We start from the raw sequence: 17955 nt of genomic DNA on the forward strand, positions 1-17955 counted from the left end.
CTGTGTTCGATGGGAAAGTAGTGAAATTTTCCTATTCTCTCCTCCTGGATGGTATAATTTTCCATTTTTTTGCTTTGTCGATGAGATTCCAATAAATTCTTCTTTCTTTCTTTCATGTTTAATGACCGTCTCCTCGCTGAGACTGAGGTAATTTTATTGATGGGAATTTATTTCCTTTTGAAATAGTCATCGATGAGACAATCGTAAATCAAATTTGGTTGGACGAGAGGGGAAGGGTGAAGCTTAATTTCCATTGAGTCTTAGAATTTATGAGAATCGGTGAAAGTCCATTATGCTTCAGAGGGTGAAGTGTGTGAAGTTTTCGGTCATAAATAATAACTACCATAAAAGGGATTCATAACATATGTCCGCCCGGCAGTTAGCGCGTTCACTATAGTTATAAAAGGGGCAGTTGGTCCTGGTTCTGATGACTCTTACCGAGCAATTCAGGCACTTTAGGAAGAACTACTGGTTAGCCTTTGAGGCTGCTGCACGGTTGTCATTCTGGCATTTTGTCGCACATTCGATATCCTAGAATTGGTTTTTGATACAGAATGTTTGTCGCGAATATAATTCTTTCATTATCCGTCTTTCCATAGCATCTAAAGTCGGTTTTACTCAATGATTTAAGTAGGTTTTTTGCCTCTATTTCAAACATTGCTGCCAATCACCCTCTTGCAAGTTACCATCTCAAACATTCTCCGTAGATTTTCTTCAATGGGTATTTACACAGTAATATCTCGCGGTCATACTCGTATATCGAACGAGTGAGTGCTTTCGAATGTCATAAAATCTTTCCCGAAAAGACTACTTATGTGTCTGGACGAGGTGATTTATGACCGCATCATAGAGCCTTCACATACGCGTCGTCCTCATGCATACGTCCCCATGCGACGATAATAACGTATGAAAGATTATTTATTGGATACATCTGTTCTTTGCTTGATGAAGATGGTCTCGATCCTACTCTTTCTATCTCCTCTAGCGCAAGACTAGGATTTTTAAATTGTATAAAAATGCACTAAGAATTTGAATGATTCTTGACGTTATACAGATCGTCCTAAGAGGAGACATCCCATGATACCACCTCAGTATATAGCACAACAAGATAAACTACAGGAGACGGTGGACGACAAACTATCAGGAAAAGATCAGACCAGGAGATGGTGATGACGATGAAAGTGTTGCGAAGAAATTATGAAGACTGACGGCTCAATGCAAGGCGGAGGGAACTTTCAGATTATGCTTATTTTCGCTTGATGTGGGATGATGAGAATTGGCATCAAACTTATCAACATTTTCTTAATGGGTGGCGAATGGGGTCTTGATTGCTAAATATACAATTCGCAAAATTATGGATTTAGTTGCAGTTTGTATTATTCTAGTTGAGAATTGTGCCAAGAATCTGCTTCCTATTGCAAACTGACACTATGAAAACAGATGTGACTAATGTCATTGTGAAACCATTGGAAACATCCTTTTGATGGGTGCTTTCTTAGTATCTGTTCAAATTCATACTCTATTTAGGTAGTCAGAAAGCAGACATACCACAATATTTGTCCTAACTAAATATTCCTAAAATGTCCTTTCTTTCTTTTTCAGATGTGTGTGTGCTTTGTAGTGTTTATTACCAGTGAATAGTGCTTTCCGCGACTTGCAGATAAAATTGGGGCCAAAATGCGTTCCAAACAACAGCCACGGCCTTCATATCGGTGGATTGATAAGGACGAAAATGGTGAGTTATTTTTTATGATATTTTATTTCTGTTGTCAGGATCACAATCTCTTCCAGGTTTTTTTTTTCTTTGTTTGGCGGGCGCAATGATACGCTACCAGCTAAACACTTTCCTGCCATCAGGGAACTAGCCTGGAACCGTTTCACATATTACTTTGCGCTAGCCCTTCCACCCTTCCGGCTTAGGAAGCCTTCAAGTCAGGGATTTCTTTGCACCAACTGGATGAGAGAAGAGGAAGGGAGTTGTTAGTTCAGAGAACTATTGCTATTCAACTTCTTCACCAGTCAAACTCAATCTTCTTTGTAACAAGAAGAACCCGAACGTAATGCGCATTACGATCCATTTGCCAGCGCTCCTCAGCATCTCTCCGACAATGTTGTCTAGGGAGAGCTCCCCTGCGTCTGTATAAAGTTGCTGATAAAACCCATCCCACGTTTGACTAGAGAATAAGTTGTGTTCGGCGTCGTCTGCCACTCCAGTGCATAACAGACAATCAGGAAAGACTTAAAACTTCCGTGTCTGCTTAGAAGTGGGGTAAGTAAATAATCAATCTCACCATGTTTTCGGTTGAGCCTCGGATCTAAACTGCCGATAAGCCGCGCAGTCCATCTGCCTCTTCAATCAACCGCTGGTTTTGTTCTATAGTCAACTAGTTATCAATACGGGACACAGGGTTAGAATTCTCTTTCTGGTGAAGATGACTACTTTGGTTTTTTCCCAGGCCAAAACCATGAATAGTCTATCCGCTTACTCCTCGCATCACTATGCCAAGTCTGCTTTGTGCAGTGCGTGCGGCAACAAGTGCCGCAACGCCGTCTATATAACCGACTAGCCGCGAATCTTCTGGCATGTCGCGTCAGACTATCGTAGGAAGCAGCTACATCCGAAGTGATCTTCATCCTCATCTACCGTCTCATTGAGCAGGGAGCAGTCTCTCCAATAATCCTTCAAAATCCGCAAGAGATGGCTAGGCACGTGGAATGAGTTCTTCTGATGTGCCCACCATATTTCTCCTTCTTACGGATTTTAAGGCATTTCTGGCATGAGGAGCACTATCCGTCGAGATCGGTGGCTATGTGCCTCAGCTCGATGAACCGTATCCTCAACCTTCATAGGAGCATTCACCGTGGATCTGCTTGCTGCGAAATGCCTAGGGGATAATGCTCGTATAATGCGGTTCATCTACATAGCACTTAGTATACAGGGTTTCCACAGCGCCCCAATCTTCGAGGTTTCAATTTTATATCGGAGTCCCTACGGACCCTCATTTACATCGTTAGCTAAGTTCTGCCAGCCAAGAGTTTTGCTTTTATTTATTGCGCTTCGGACTCTCCTTTTCGTTAATCTACGTGGGCGGTACCTAAAAATGATGCAAGACATTTCTTTTTTAAATTTATTTTTATATTTTTGTAGTCTCCTTGTAAGACTACACACTTCTCCCAGCGGTGCTGCCATCTATTTAATCCGTCCATATAGTACTGCGCGTCTTTTTCTCTTTACGAAGGTGATAGTCTCCTCATATGACGAAAATCTTTGTTCACCGCGCACAATTTTTAGATTAGGGAACAAAAAGAAGTCGCTTGGGGCTAGATCTGGTGAATAAGGAGGGTGGTCAAACAGTTCAAACCGTAATTCGTGAATTTTCGCTATGGTAACCACAGAGGTGTGAGACAGCGCATTGTATTAGTAAAACAGATTTTTTCATCAAATATGGCCATTTTTTCGCCTGCCTTTAGCTTCTCGAGAAATGATACGTGGTATGCTCCTGTAATAGTTTTTCTTGTTGGAAGATCATCGATTAAGATAACTCCATGACTATCCCAAAAAGTAGTTGCTATCACTTTTCCAGCGGAACAATCAGTTGCTTTTTTCGGAGCCAATTGCCCCTGCGGAGTCCACAGTTTTGACTGTACTTTTGTTTCGGGCGTATAATGGTGTATCCAAGTTTCATGTATAGTAATTAATCTTTGCTAAAACTTTGATTTATTGCGCCTAAACTTGAAAATGTTCGTTCGAACACATTTTTGGTCTAATGTGAGCCAATGTGGTACCTTTTTCATGCCTAAATCTTCATTCAATATGTGACAAACACGTTCTTTCGACATATTCATGGCCTCGGCTATCTCTCACTTTAACTCGGCGGTCGTTTAGCAACATTTCGTTGTTTGTTATCATCAGTGGTTTCAGGATTTGGACGTCCCAAACGTTTATCGTCTCCCAAGCTTGTACAGCCACGTTTGAGTTCAGGGGCCTAAAATCTCACGGTGTTAAATGATGGTTCAGAGTTTCCTTACGCAGTATCCAACTCATCTTTAATTTGCCTTTCAAAAACAGATATTTAATAACAGCTTGATACTCGATTTTTTCTATTTTCTCAAAAACACTCACATCGACTCACTCAAACAAGATCCGCGCGTCCAAAATGGCTGAAATTTTGGTATCTGTTGAAAGTTGCGTAACAGCATTCCCTGGATTTTATTGACGAGTGCTGCCATCTTCACGTTGAGGTCGGATACTTTTCAGACTACCCTCGTATACTCGTATACCTTTATGACGCATGTCTTCTCGCGGGCGTGCAAACATTGTGCCTAGTTAACTAACTAGCAACGCTACCACCTCCAGAAGCGCCCAGCAGCGTGACTATGCCAGTTGCAAGTGCTTCGACGAATTTCCCGATGTTAGCCCTCGCAACGTTTCTCACTTAAGGGGATTATCGAGTTACTGCACGTCGGCAAGTACTTTGAACGCGAAGGGCTGATGGTCACCTGTGAAGAAGTCTTCTAAGACGTGACGCCGACCATGCAATAAATTTCGATGCGAAAGTTGTGGCAGGGATGCTTCCTTTAGAGCCTGGGCGCCGGAATGTTGGCATGGGTCCGATGTTTAAAACTACGAGCCCCGGTCTCGCCGTCATTTCCTTGGTTTGATTTCTCCTGGAGTCTGGGTGAGGCATGTCCCATTCAAGAGCTCTAGCATCGAAATCGCCTCCTACCAGTATTTGTCTCTCCGTGCTCGAAACGGCATCCTACATCTCATTCGGCGCTAGGTAAATATTAAAAATCTCTTTCCAAACAGATAATCCAGACCAACTATTCCCCTGCCCTTCGGCCAGACTCTACGTGGCAACGGTAATTGGTAAGTCGAGATGCAATAAGTCCGGGTCCTTGTTCCGGTATTGAGCGCTTATTAGCACTATGTGAGCTTTGACCTCCGCAGCGAACTGAACAGCAATTCGTGAGCGGTTGCACTGCGGTGCATGGTTATGTAGGATGCGGATCATGCTTGTTGTGTCCTAGTCCTTCCTAGTTTCACCCTGACGACTAAGTGCCACACCGAACCCGCAATGCGTATGCGACCAACCTGACCGCAATCTGTTGCATGCTGTCCTTCTGTGAAGTCCGTTGCAAGTTGCTGACGTGTGTATATTTTTCAGATACCTGCAGCACTTGACTCCGTATTCGTACCCTACATACTACTCATCCAATTTTGATTTTCACGCTATCAAGGAGTTTCCTCGCATATTGGAGGGGAATAGAAAGCGGGTTCTCAGGGCTTTCTACGCCAGACCCGCTTAGAAGATATTTCCTTCAAGTCGGTTAAAATTATTTATACCCTCAAACTGGATATGTGCCATCTGCGCGAAGTGCTTTGGAATGCACTAAGGATAGTATAGTAGTTCTTGCTTTGTCACTGACCGCCATCAATAATGATCTAGTTTTTTTCGCCACATTTGTGTTTTGTTTGCAGATGCGCCAATTATTTCCCTCCTTCTGCGACCTATTCTCCTGGATAATTTATTTTTAGGAGAGTCTCTGGAGTTTGTGAAAATTCCATCCGGTTTTCTAAGAAAGTTCAGCTTGGTTGATTCATAATAAGTTTTAAGGACTCTGCCCCACTTCACGAGCCTCTTATATTCACGCTCTAAATTCCTGAAATTCAACCAGCCTTCATTCGTATTGTTTTTACTAGGACCATTCAGGAGTCATTTTGTTGGTTTCCCGAGCTCCTGCAGTTCTCGTTCCTATTCCTTTTTGACATAAGTGTAGCCTTATTTGTAAAAGAAAACATAAGGGTTTGCCACGATTGGTGTGTAACCAAGTTTTCCTCACGCTCTATAGGCAAAAACTCGGCCCCCTCACGATCACTTTACCTTTTTCTTGTTCGCAGTGTGCGGTCCGCGCAGATTTGATTCCATAAACTTCCGTTCACCACTCTACCTTTCCTTTCTTGCGCTTGTTCCATTAAATGTGCAGGAGTAGTTACTAGCAAATAGGATCTGTTACGTAGTCCTCCCGTCAGTGCGGAGTTCGGCCACTGTATGACCTATACTCCGCCGCACGCACTTTCAGATACTCTACAATTTCCTGTTATGACTTTCAATCTTTCCAGGAAAAGGAGCATCATATGGTGATTGTCTCTGATCACATTTAGACTTTTTTGGTCCAGTTCGAATACCAAGCTGAAATCCCACACGTTGACAATGGCCTGGATCAGCGCCCGCATTCTCGTTCTGGCTTGCGAATGATGTCCCCTGTCTTCCTTCCACGGCCAGGTATCCAACATACAAAATATTCTCTCCCCCACAGGATGGTAAATTGTCCCTCTGACATTATCTTTGTCGCTAGTATTTTATATTAATATACATACGAGTATACCGATCTTTCGGAGACGACTTGTTCCTTTGTTCATTGCTATGGAAGACTAATAATGCTGAAAATTAGTAAAGTATTAATATGAAAAACTAGCAAAAAAGGAAAGCAGTGTAATCATTTGCACTAATTTAATCGCCAGAAACACCAGAAAATTTCACTAAGATTTTGTCAGTCTTAGAGGAAATTCTAATGATAACCGTCAGAGATGGGGCTGCAATTTGGACATACGTTCTCTTCTTTTCTACTTGGTCTTAGTAGTTATGTGGGAGGTAACAGCTTCGTTGAGATCTCTCTCGCTGATTTGATTACTTTCCAGTACACTGGTTCTTATCCCTGCCTCCTGGTGCGGTACGTAATGGAGCGTTACCCACCACCGTTTGCCGAAAAAGTCTGCTCTGTCGATTGGGGGTCTTACAAGGATTACCACTTTGTCCTCGCATTCGATTCCTCTGGAAATTTCCATTCCCTTGTCCTTATTCACAAGGAACTTCGACTATTCTGCTTCATCTATCGACATTAGACCAGTTGTACTCGCATCATCAGCTTCGTTTCTTCCTTACTCTACCTGGGAAAGGGGGGGGAGGGGGGTGATGTTTGACAAGTCTGTGCCTCGGCTCAACGACTCGCATCCACGACTTCCATAATAGCATCCACCGTCGATCTTCCTGTCCTTAGTTCGACGAGGACCCACCGTTCGTTTTCCGTATGGAAGACACTTCTGCTTCGTTGTCTTCAGGTTTCATCCTCTAGTGGATTTTACTAAGGGCTTCCGCAAATGTGTTGCCTTCCGTCGGCTTAATGAGCAGAGCCGACGACCTATTTCTTCTTCGGTTCCCCGTCTTTTTTGCTTGTAGCTTTTGATTTGTAGGTTTCTTGTCTTTGGACAGAGGGGTTTGTCTAGCCTAGCCAGTTGTTTCATTTTATCCTTCTTCGCCCCCTTGTTTTTTTGGGGCCCCTGGATACTCCTTTGATAAAGTTTCCTTCAGGTACGTGGTCCTCTTTCCGCTTTTTCCCTAGTTTGCTCTGAAGTTGGCTATCTCAGATCTGTTTGGCGCTAGCAGTCTTCTCAGTTGGAAGTGCGGTTCCGCTGCTCTCCACGTTTACTGTAGAAGAAGATGCGGTCCAATAGTTCCTCCCTTTGCATCAGTCCATTTTTGACGTCTTTGCTAACGTTCCTCTAGGGGAACGTGGCCGACCGCCTACGCTTCACCACTGCTACGCATTTCCTGATGAGCTTTTCCTTTTCGGCTCTAGCTAGGACGATTGACTGTACTTCTACTCGGTTTGTGTCCTAATGAAGCTGCTCAGGATTAGCGATTCTGATTGACTCTTTTCCGGAACAGGGGCACTGCAGGGTATTGGAGTTGCCGTCCCCGCACAGTCGCTCTGCTTGGCCCCTTTCGCTGGTCATTGCGGAGAGCGATGCGTTTTTGTGCTTCCTCTTTCTCTCTCTATTCTCCATGGAAATTTCAACATCGTGTACAAGCCAGGCGGCTGCAATAGTTGGGAACGGGTCTACCCTTGGAGACACCGTTCCTACACTAGTTCCTGGAGGTCTGCCATATGCTTAACTGATCTGGGAACACACGGAAACGTCACCTCCCATATCGTAAGCAACCCGCTAAAGGTCGCTGACGACCCCTAAGGGTATACGCTATGCTCCACAAAGGAGTGAACGCGAAGTCGAAAACTATGTCAAGTCAATTGTCACCAATTAGCACCGGCTGATGGCGAAATTCAGTAAACGTAGCGAAGCATTCCTGAGTCTTCCTTTGATGTCAGTTCATCTTCTGTTGAAGTGCTAAGTCCCAAGGATCCACGTAGCCAAATGGAGAAACTTATACTAACAGCCGATAATCTTCATGTATTTTCTCTTAGGAAGAGAGAAATGAAAACTACAAAAAATAATGGTGGTGGGTTTAGCTATTTGTAGTCATTGTTAGGTACCCCAGCTTTCTCATATTTAGGACAACAATACTTCAGAAGGTCTTCTTCAACAAAAGATCTTCGCAAACTCTGCTTTTAGAAGACCTATCTCAGTGCGGTAACTAGTACACTGAGGATAATAGCATCTACTGTCAATTTCATTTAAGATTTCCCTGCTCAGGCTATGAGATGTCCTTGTTTCCGGACTATTAGATCAGAGTGACATTTTCTCTTCTAACTTGGGGTCATATTTAGTTATTCTTCGTGAGGTACATGAATTTTATACTGAGGACTGAAATTGAAGGATACACATATGCCGATTAGGTTTTTGGCTACCGGAATTAAGCTTCTCTGAATATCTAGTCGTTCATAGTTTCACGATCTTTAAACCGAACAGATTGTTATGGAGGACATATATTCTCTAATATTTTCCACTTATGGGAATTACAAGTGCCAAAGGATCTTAGCCTTCAGCAGTATGAAAGAAATAAATCAACGCCTCCTTGACCTTTCTAAACGCTAGTTTCATATCAAGAGTTCCACTTTTTCATATTGAGTGGTAAATCCAGGATTCAGTGAGATATTAACGATGCACCGTATAAGTTACCTTGACTGTGTACGCCCATATTTCCAGCACAACTGCCGGCAACTAGAACATCAAAGCCCAAACTGAACATTTGATTATTTTCGCTGATCTAAACTAAAATAGAAAAGGGTTCACCCTGCCCCATTTATGTCCTTTTGTCGATTATATGTATGACAAATGAACTGGAAACGACCGCATTAATTATTATTATAAACCGAAAAATCTCATTCTATGTTCAATAGAACCATTTATCAATAACAAGCGTTCCGGCAGGACCCGGATTTGTGTACTACTCTTTTCTCACACCAGCTAATCCTGCGCTAATCGAAATCGGTATTCCCGGAGAAAATGAAGTGTTTCTGACAGCTTCGCTAATGAATGATTTGATTTGTGTCCTTTTCGTCTCTGCAGCGCTACGGCCGCGTGTGTGGGTGATGTATGTAGATATTAATTTCGTTATTGCCGGGCGCTCACTCACCCACATATTTTAGTTTAGCATCATTTCATTCCATTTTTATGTTTTACCAGTGCAATTAATTGCGAATTTCTACATCTCTATTTGTTGTGGTGCGTTATAGTTTGCCGGCTTCGGGGGGCGGCTGGTCCTGCCAGTTTGCTGTTCATACTCCGCCAGGGCTACCTACTACATGCCCGCTTTTTCCGCCACTTTCTGCTGCTGATGCCATAGACACGAATTTGCACGGACATTAGCTACACTTCACATAAATCATAACCTAATTAAAATATTAGTCCGCTGGAACGCTTTTGGACTACGACATAGGTGGTCTCCACACTGAATTTCTAAATCCTGTGTAGGTTTCGAGTATGTGACGCCAGGATATATGTGCGGTACGGATGTTTTATGTGCTCCTGTGCGATAATAATGCGTCATTTTTCCCCGTGTTTAGAGGGAATAAAATATGATATATGCCGGGGCTAAGTTGTTGATGATAATGGGTAATGGGGTTTGGACATTAGATGGAAAATACCATGTAGATTTAGATAAGTACGGAGCGATTTGGCAAATTGAATTTGATGTGCTATCGAATTTGTCGTAGTTGACTCCATTTTCCAACCCTTCTCTGCCATTTCAACCAGCATTTCGTTCATTATTAGAGTCAATGGCCTGCTCGAACGCTCCACTTAAGTTTCCATTCAGAGCCTTGCACTATCTTCCCTTCTAAAAAATCAAGTCCATTCTATTCGACACTGCTAAAGTGCTTCCCTCTCCCTGTTCCCAAATCGAAAAGATACATGACCAGACGGTTGATGTGACGGAATACAATTCCGTAACATTCGCAACAATTTGCAATTGGCCGGTAATCCGTTATTTCCTAAAGGCTTCCTCACATGTCATAGCGACGGAGAGTTGCTTTTCCTACCTAATGCATCCAGTGGTCTGGTTCACTTATGCCTATATCTTCGAAAGGACACACAGAATCTTCAAGTAAGACACTAAGTTATGGTTTTGAAGGAGGGAGTCTTTGCATCTGCTTTCCTTGAATGCTCAGTAGTCTGGAGTTACCATAGCAACCTTGGAGCACATTTTGTTGTCTTAGCTTCTCTCAGCTTACTAATTTCTAATCCTATTCCCTTCCTATTCCGAAGCATAGAGCATCAAGCTGGCAACTCATCTCATAGCTTTTAGCCTAAACAAGAGCTTGCTACTGTCCAAAAGATAGACCATCAAGGAATGTCACGATAAGATAAGATTTATCTAAGACGACTGTACACTAGCCGCACGAATCTACTCTACCCCTAGCAAGAGCGGACAACAGACCCCATGAAGTGAACACGATAGCCAAAAACCCACATACTCCATGGAAGCCTTGGAATAGACCCAATATATTTCATAGAAGGATATTTAGAGAATCCTGACAAGTCAAGTGCTTACACATAGCTCTCAGATTGACTAAATATTGGCCGGCAGTTACACAAACGATTCCGATTTAGATTCGATTCCGCTACGAAAGATACAAGATAGAGACAAAATGGGAATAATATGCAGAAATTGCATCCCTCAATTTCGTCTTGGCCACAATATATTCAAAGTGCTGGAGTGTATGCATGCTTCTGGGTTGCTGTGGACATTGCAGTGAATGGAAATGAAATGTGAACCTTAGAGAAGGAACCTTCTGTGAAATTTTAAGACATCGAACTAAGTAATATACAGATCAAATAACGAACTGAATTGAGAAAATCGACATATTGGGCAATTGTTGTAGAGCCGAGTCTAAGTTTCTGGGCTTGTCTGTCTTTCCACAGTAAAGGAAAGTACAAATTCTCAATGCGCTTCGGGGGATGATATATTTTAGGTCTAAGATAGCTTCTGTAAGTCTCTTAGTCTGATGCTGCTTGAAATTGTCTTAGGCTTGGAACGGGTGGATGTTGGAGGAAAGGATAAATAACCATAGCCAGAATTAGTTTCCGCCTCAAAGAAATAATATTATACAATATTCGATATGTTACATTTTCTTCCACATAATATACACATTTATCCTTGTTAAAAGTCCTAAGATCTTGACATAGATATTACCCTGGAAGTCTACCAAAAATTTGTCAAAGTCCAATTGCAAGCAAGTTGATCATTATGTTTGACAACATCCTCCTGTCATTTATTCGTTGAAGACATATGAGTCGAAGCTTCGTCAAACAACATGTTTGAAAAAGTTCAGAAAAGAACCCCAAGCCTTCATCAGCTTGTGCTGGGTCCTATCATTGGAACAGTTCATAAAAGTTCATAAAAGAACCCCAAGCCTTCATCAGCTTGTGCTGGGTCCTATCATTGGAACATTATGCCTTGAAACAATATCAAATAAAAAGCTACTTCAGCGTTCAGGCCGGATAACTGTGAATGGGTTATTTGAAGGCGAACGATGCAGTGGGTAGGTCATGCTTGAAAGAAATGTGAAAATTTCATTGTTAGTTGAGCTATGTAAGTGAATCCACTAACTCAGTGTGTTCAATAAGTACATCACTCTGAATGAGGGTTGGAAGCTTCTAGGAATGCTTGAAGGATGCTAAAGTACTTTCGTGTATGTGTCTATTTGTGGTAGAGGAGAAGCTACAGTTTCTGAGCATTCAGATTGTGGTGGCCTATTGTACTGGTCACCCCCGCCTGACGGAATATCCCAGATTCGTTAACGTATAGCAGGATTTCCGTTAGTGGATGTGATGGTAACCGTCGCAACTAGAGAACATCGGTACCGAAAATCTGATGATTGATGGTAGACTGATGGTGATAGACGGGGCATTCATATCGAAAATGCTCCGCGGATTCCGCTTCCTCATTACAGGAGGGACACGTATCATCTTGAATAATTCCTATTCTACATATGTCCAGTGAATTATGGCCTGTCAGAATGTCCTGCAAGTTATCCTGCTTTTCGACAGGATAACTTTACGGTATGCATATTTGGTTGTGGGAAACTTCTTCCCAATTTATGAAGACAGCCCTAGTTGATACTCCAATTGCTGGTTCCGGTCCTGGCATGAGATGGAGCAGTACCACCGCATTGAATCTAGAGACAGAGTTCGAACGGTTTCTGCATTCCTGGACAATTTTCGATGTGATCAAAGGACAACTCAATGTCCTCAATGTAGCCAGGTTATCACTGTAGATTGCGGTGCGCCCGCCCTTCGCTCTTCAATCACCCAGTTTGCCGCCCTGCGTATTGCAGCTACTTCAGCTTGAAAAACTGTTTCATATTGGTCCCAAAGGAAAAGCCCATTTTTAAAGAAGTGATCACTTTCAACCCCCCGCGCTCCCGACCCTTCCAACGAATGTCAAAACTAACCCCCTATTAAAATCGGTTTACTGTCTGTCTGTCTGTCTGTCCGTCTGTCTGTCTGTCTGTCTGTCTGTCTGTCCGTCACACGCATTTTTCTCGGAGACGGTTATAGCGATTGACACCAAATTTGGTAAAAAGGTGGGAACTGTGAACGTTCACGCATACAGTGAATTAAATCCTTTTACGTCGCACTTAAGGGGGGGTCCCCATACATGCAAAAGGGGGGTGTAAAATTTTTTTTTCATCAAATATAGTCATGTGGGGTATCAAATTAAAGGTCTCGATTAGTACTTTTCAAAGCCGATCTTAGTTTTGACATTCGTTGGAAGGGTGGGGAGCGCGGGGGGTTGAAAGTGATCACTTCTTTAAGGGGGCCATTCTCAGAAACTGCCTAACCGAAAAATCTGAAAAAAATCAGGAGGCTGCTACTATATGGTGCCTGGGCTCCGAAATACCTTCCATGCCGATATCTGTTTAAATATAGTTAATAATAGTATATTACTACAATTTTTTGTAATTGGTTGGAAACCCCCATTAGGTTCATCCTAGTACCATGAAATTTTGCAGTGATATAGGCCATAATATAGAGCATGATCTTACCAGGTTTGGCGGGAATCGCACTATTACTAACAAAGTTATAATACCTCAAATTTGTTGCTTATTTGAAAATTGAAGACTATGAATGTCAATATCACCCGAAAGTGGATACTCTCACATAATATATAGATATATTACGTGCTACGTACTAAGAAATACACAAAACCTTTCGTACCTGAAGCGTCCAGCTTCCGGTTTCCCGACTTGTTCGTTTTTATTCTAGAAGTAGACTCCGACTCCAAGGACCTGTTCTGTTTTTGAGCGATCGGTGTAGAAGAATTCCGTATATTCCGCCACGTATTCCTCTGGGACTTCCAGTCTTTCTATGTTCGGGTACGGGTAAATTCCTATTTTCTACGAAACAGATGGAACCTGAGAATTGGAAGGCATTGTAAGAACTGGATTTATTACTCCCAAAAACTCTTCCAACGCTCTGTGCTACCTTAACCTTCTGCCAAGAGGTAGGCACATAGCCCAAAAATATTTCTTAGCAATTGCTATGAGTGTTCCATACCTTCCTTTAGCATTACTGGATAGATACCATCCATGCCAGGTGCTTTGAAGTTTCAAAGGACAGGGTTGGCAGCTCTGACCTTTTAATTGGTAATAACCGCTTTCGCAGTGTTTTAGTTCACCTTCCAGCACTTGCGTGTTGAAGGGGTTGCAAGAACGGTCAACTCTCCCGCTACCACTTTTCTCACCCATTCTCCCGGGTGGTGTACTTCCAGGAGAGTCTGTACTGATTCCAGTGCAGAGCTCGTCAAAGTACCATCGGGTTTTCTAAGAGAGTTCAATTTCTCCGATTCATCCTTTTTAATAACTCTGCACAGCCTTGAAGTCTCTCTTTCGCCTTCCAGTCCCTCACAGTACGCTCTAAAGGAGTCTTGTTTCGAACACCTTACGAGCCTCTTATATTCACGCCATGAGTTCCTGAAATTTAACCAGTCTTCGTTCTTATTACTTTTGCAAGCACGGTTCAGAAGTTGCCTGGTTGATTTCCTGAGTTTTTGCAGTTCCCGGTTCCACCAAGGAACCGTTTCATCGTTTTGGTCTCGAGAATAGGACAAGCCAGAGTTCCCAATTCGTCTTCCAGTGCCAAAGGAGTCCTTAGTCGCCTAGGGAGCTGTCCTTTATTGTCAAGAAATTCATTGAACTTTGTCCAATCCGTTTTCCAAGGGTTCCGCCTTTGTACTGCAGACTGTTCGCCCGCAACATTCAGGTTCAATTCTAGGTATCAGTGATCTGACAGCGAGACCTTGTCTAGCATCCGCCAGTATGTAATCAACTCTAACACTTTTGACGTGGAAGTTATTAGGCCAATTGCTTCGTTTCTTCCCGGTCCCACGAACGTGGGGTGCACCCTACGTTTGCCGTTATGAGACCAGCTGAAGTGATGAAATCAATAGCTTCTCTCCCCTTAGATTGCATTTGCTACTGTCCCAACAAATATGTTGCGTCGGTAGAGGATACAAAGAATCATAGGTTAAATAAACGAAGGCAACTATAATGCTTTTCCTCTCGCCATTTATCTGATTTTGTACCATGACGGTAACTAAGTCCTGGGCACAGAACTGTCTCAGCATAGTTGCCTCTAATCGTCTTGACATCAGGGCAAAATCTATCGGTCTTATGGATCTTTCATCGTACGAGATCCTAGCCTATATAGATAATACTCAGCAATGTGATAATTGCTGCACTGCGTGATATCTCCCTTTTTATATATGGGACAGATAATGTCTTGTTATCAGTCGTCCGGCATTGATTCGCTGTCCCACATGTTAAGCGTAATTTGATAAACCGCTTGGTGAAATTGGTCACCTCCATATTTAACCGATTCGGTTGTAATTCCATCGACTCCTGGCGACTTACGATTGTTAAGCCGATTAATTGCATGGACCCTTTCCTCTATACTTGGTGGTGGCAGCATTTGTCCGTCGTCTTCAGTTGGCGGGACCTCAAACTCGCCGATATTTTGGTTGTTGAGCAGTTCATCAAAGTACTCAACCCATCGCTCCAATATGCCCATTCTGTCGGAAATCAGATTTCCCTCTTTGTTTCGGCTGGATTAGCATCGAGGTGGGTAATGCTTCCTCCTGCTGACTTATTGGTAAAACGTGTGAGCCTGGTGCGGTTGCTTCCTATACTTTTGGAGTTCACAGACCTGTTGGTTCTCCCGGGCTTCCTTTTTCCATTTGTGAAGCCGCTTCTCCGCTCGCCGGAATTCATGATAATAACCGCGCTTAGCGGCGTCCTTTGAGAATGCAACATTAAGATGATACGTTCTTCAGGTGATTGTGAAGATGTTTGTTGATCTCCAGGATCTCTGTTCATTGTGGTTATTGCGACATCCGTCTCTCCATGATAGGTATTGCGTAGGGCTGTGTTGTGGATGGCCTCAGTGTTAACTCTCATCTGATTGTCGAGGGGATTTTAGGCAGTGTTCTTATTCGAGCTGATCTGAGTCTATATTGACCCCCCTATATGTTCTGACATTCGTCAAGGCTGAGAGGTGGCTGTGTTCGATCAACACGTGGTCAATTTGATTGAACCAGTTGCTTCCAACAACCATCTCGTGTGACACTGCTAATTTGATGTAAGCTATGGTAGCCATCGTATCACCTGAATACGGGCTCGGACCTAACCTAATCTCTAAGTATGATTTTGATGCCTGGGGAGGGTTCGAGGGTTCGTTCTGCTGCCTCGAAGAAGGTATCCTTCTCCGACTTTGCAGTCTTTCCTATAGGGGCGTGAAATTTAATGTGGTCTACATTTCTAAATTGGGCTCGCAAACGGTAACGCCGACAACAGCAGGTTTCATTTTTTGGCTGACTAAAAAGCCTACTCCGAGCACATGATTTACTGGATGGCCACTGTAATATATGGTGTAGTGGCTCTTCTCCAGGAAACCCTTAGCATCAGCAATTCGAGATGGCGCCTAGAAAGAACATCATTCGTATATATCCCAACTCCATGCTGCTCCTAACCACTCTTAGGAGAGATCTTATAGTGATTTCTGTCCATTGTTAGGATGTCAGGCAGAATGTTTTTGTCTTCCATCTTTAGGTAGGACCTTGGGAAATGAGTTCTGAGAAGCAAATGTACCCTGTACTCCTCATTCTCGATAAATGTCCCATTTACCTCAGACAGACAGGAAATATTGCCTTGTCTTTAGCTGTAGCTTTGGATGGATACTTCAGTGACCTTTTCTATCCTCTGCACATAATTCCCTGCAGCTGTTTCGTTTTTCTTCCCTGACTGGGTTGCTATACGTCGAGAGTGCTCTTTTGTTCCTCTCCCAGCCCTCGGTTTATGGATCTTTGTTCTCATCCTGTCAAGGTTTCTGTTCCACTAGAGTACGCCCATTGATAACTTAACTATGTTAGCCGGACAGGTTGCCTCATATACATCAATGGTGACTTTCTTGTGTCTTCCACCACGGTTTTCAGCTCTACTTCACTCCCCGATGTCATGTAGGTAAGCCACATTGTCACTCAGGTGTCTTGTATAGGAGTCTATTCTCTTGGAATTCTGTATCATTCTATATACTTCCGAGTTGCCCTCAATGTTGAATCTGATTATTCTGTGATCCGACATAGAAGGCTCATCCGACACTTATATTATGCAGGATTAATTCCAGAAGCTACTTATCTTTTCGATTGATGTCGCTGCTTTCCCAGATCTCTTCGTGGACATTAACTTGCAGCCGTGAAGTAGCGGTGACGCTTCCCCCTGACAGAATTTCGCTAGTCCAACGACTATAATTCCGGTGGTATCCGGGTATCGTCTCCTGGGAAGTATCCTGATGCCACCACTGCCTCTCGAGTTCTTCTCTCAGTTGCCAGTGAAACTTGAACAGCTGCGAAGTTTCCAGATAAAAACTCTTTAAGACATTTCAAGTTAATTTTGAGAATGATGCAAGCTCTTGGTTTTTCACAAAAGGAATCCTGAATTACCTGCGTACCATGAATATGCGCCCAGTGTACACTGGGTTCTGCACTATTCTACTGTTATCCATGGAACTTGGCATTTTAATTAGGGCAGATGCAGCTTTTGCGTGGTGGATGCTTACCTGGCCTTGGATTTTACTGCTGACCATCGACTCCGTTAGTGCTTGGAGCTCTGCTTCAATGTCGGAGTGTTATCCCCTTCCTACAGTATGGCACTAAATCGCGTTTCGCTTTCCGACATGAGCCTTAAAAGATTTAGATTAAGGTAGTTCAGCTTCTCCTCTTCTGTGCGCAACAGGTTCACTTCCCTGCTCGACCCTACCCTTTCAGCCTCTATGAACTCGCGATTTTATCGGGGATCGTGGTAGGCTTTCCAGCCGATGTGTTCTCTAAATTACCTTCCGTGGTTTCTCACTGTACATGTGCACACTACAAATCTATAATTGATGAAGCAGTTACGATGTTTATTTGTCTCCAGGGTTCAGTCACTCACTTCGATCGTGAGGAATTGGCTCTTGCCCTCCCCTTTGATTTTAGAAAATCGCCATTACCGTGTGAGGAAATCCATGTTTAGAGTGATGAGGAGTCGCATAAACCTCCTCGTCTCAATCGATATCGTTTCCGGGAGGTAGGTCATCATCATGTGTGCCCCTGATGTATAATCCCCGGCACCTGGCGACAGTAGCCAATCGACCGTGTCCTCTGCCGCGCAGTCTACCAG

General features: G+C 43.2%; 1 protein-coding gene across 1 annotated transcript in view; it reads left to right on the forward strand.

Moving 5' to 3' along the window:
- The first annotated feature begins 1671 nt into the window (after window positions 1-1671).
- LOC119652172 (putative protein TPRXL) overlaps window positions 1672-17955 on the forward strand; it is a 523664-nt gene continuing 507380 nt past the window's right edge. The window contains exon 1 of the mRNA XM_038056117.1: window positions 1672-1735. Within this exon, the coding sequence (XP_037912045.1) occupies window positions 1678-1735 (58 nt within the window). The 5' untranslated portion in view covers window positions 1672-1677. The remainder of the gene's footprint in view (window positions 1736-17955) is intronic.

The sequence above is a fragment of the Hermetia illucens genome, chromosome 3 (genome assembly GCF_905115235.1).
Source record: "Hermetia illucens chromosome 3, iHerIll2.2.curated.20191125, whole genome shotgun sequence".
Taxonomy (NCBI): domain Eukaryota; kingdom Metazoa; phylum Arthropoda; class Insecta; order Diptera; family Stratiomyidae; genus Hermetia; species Hermetia illucens.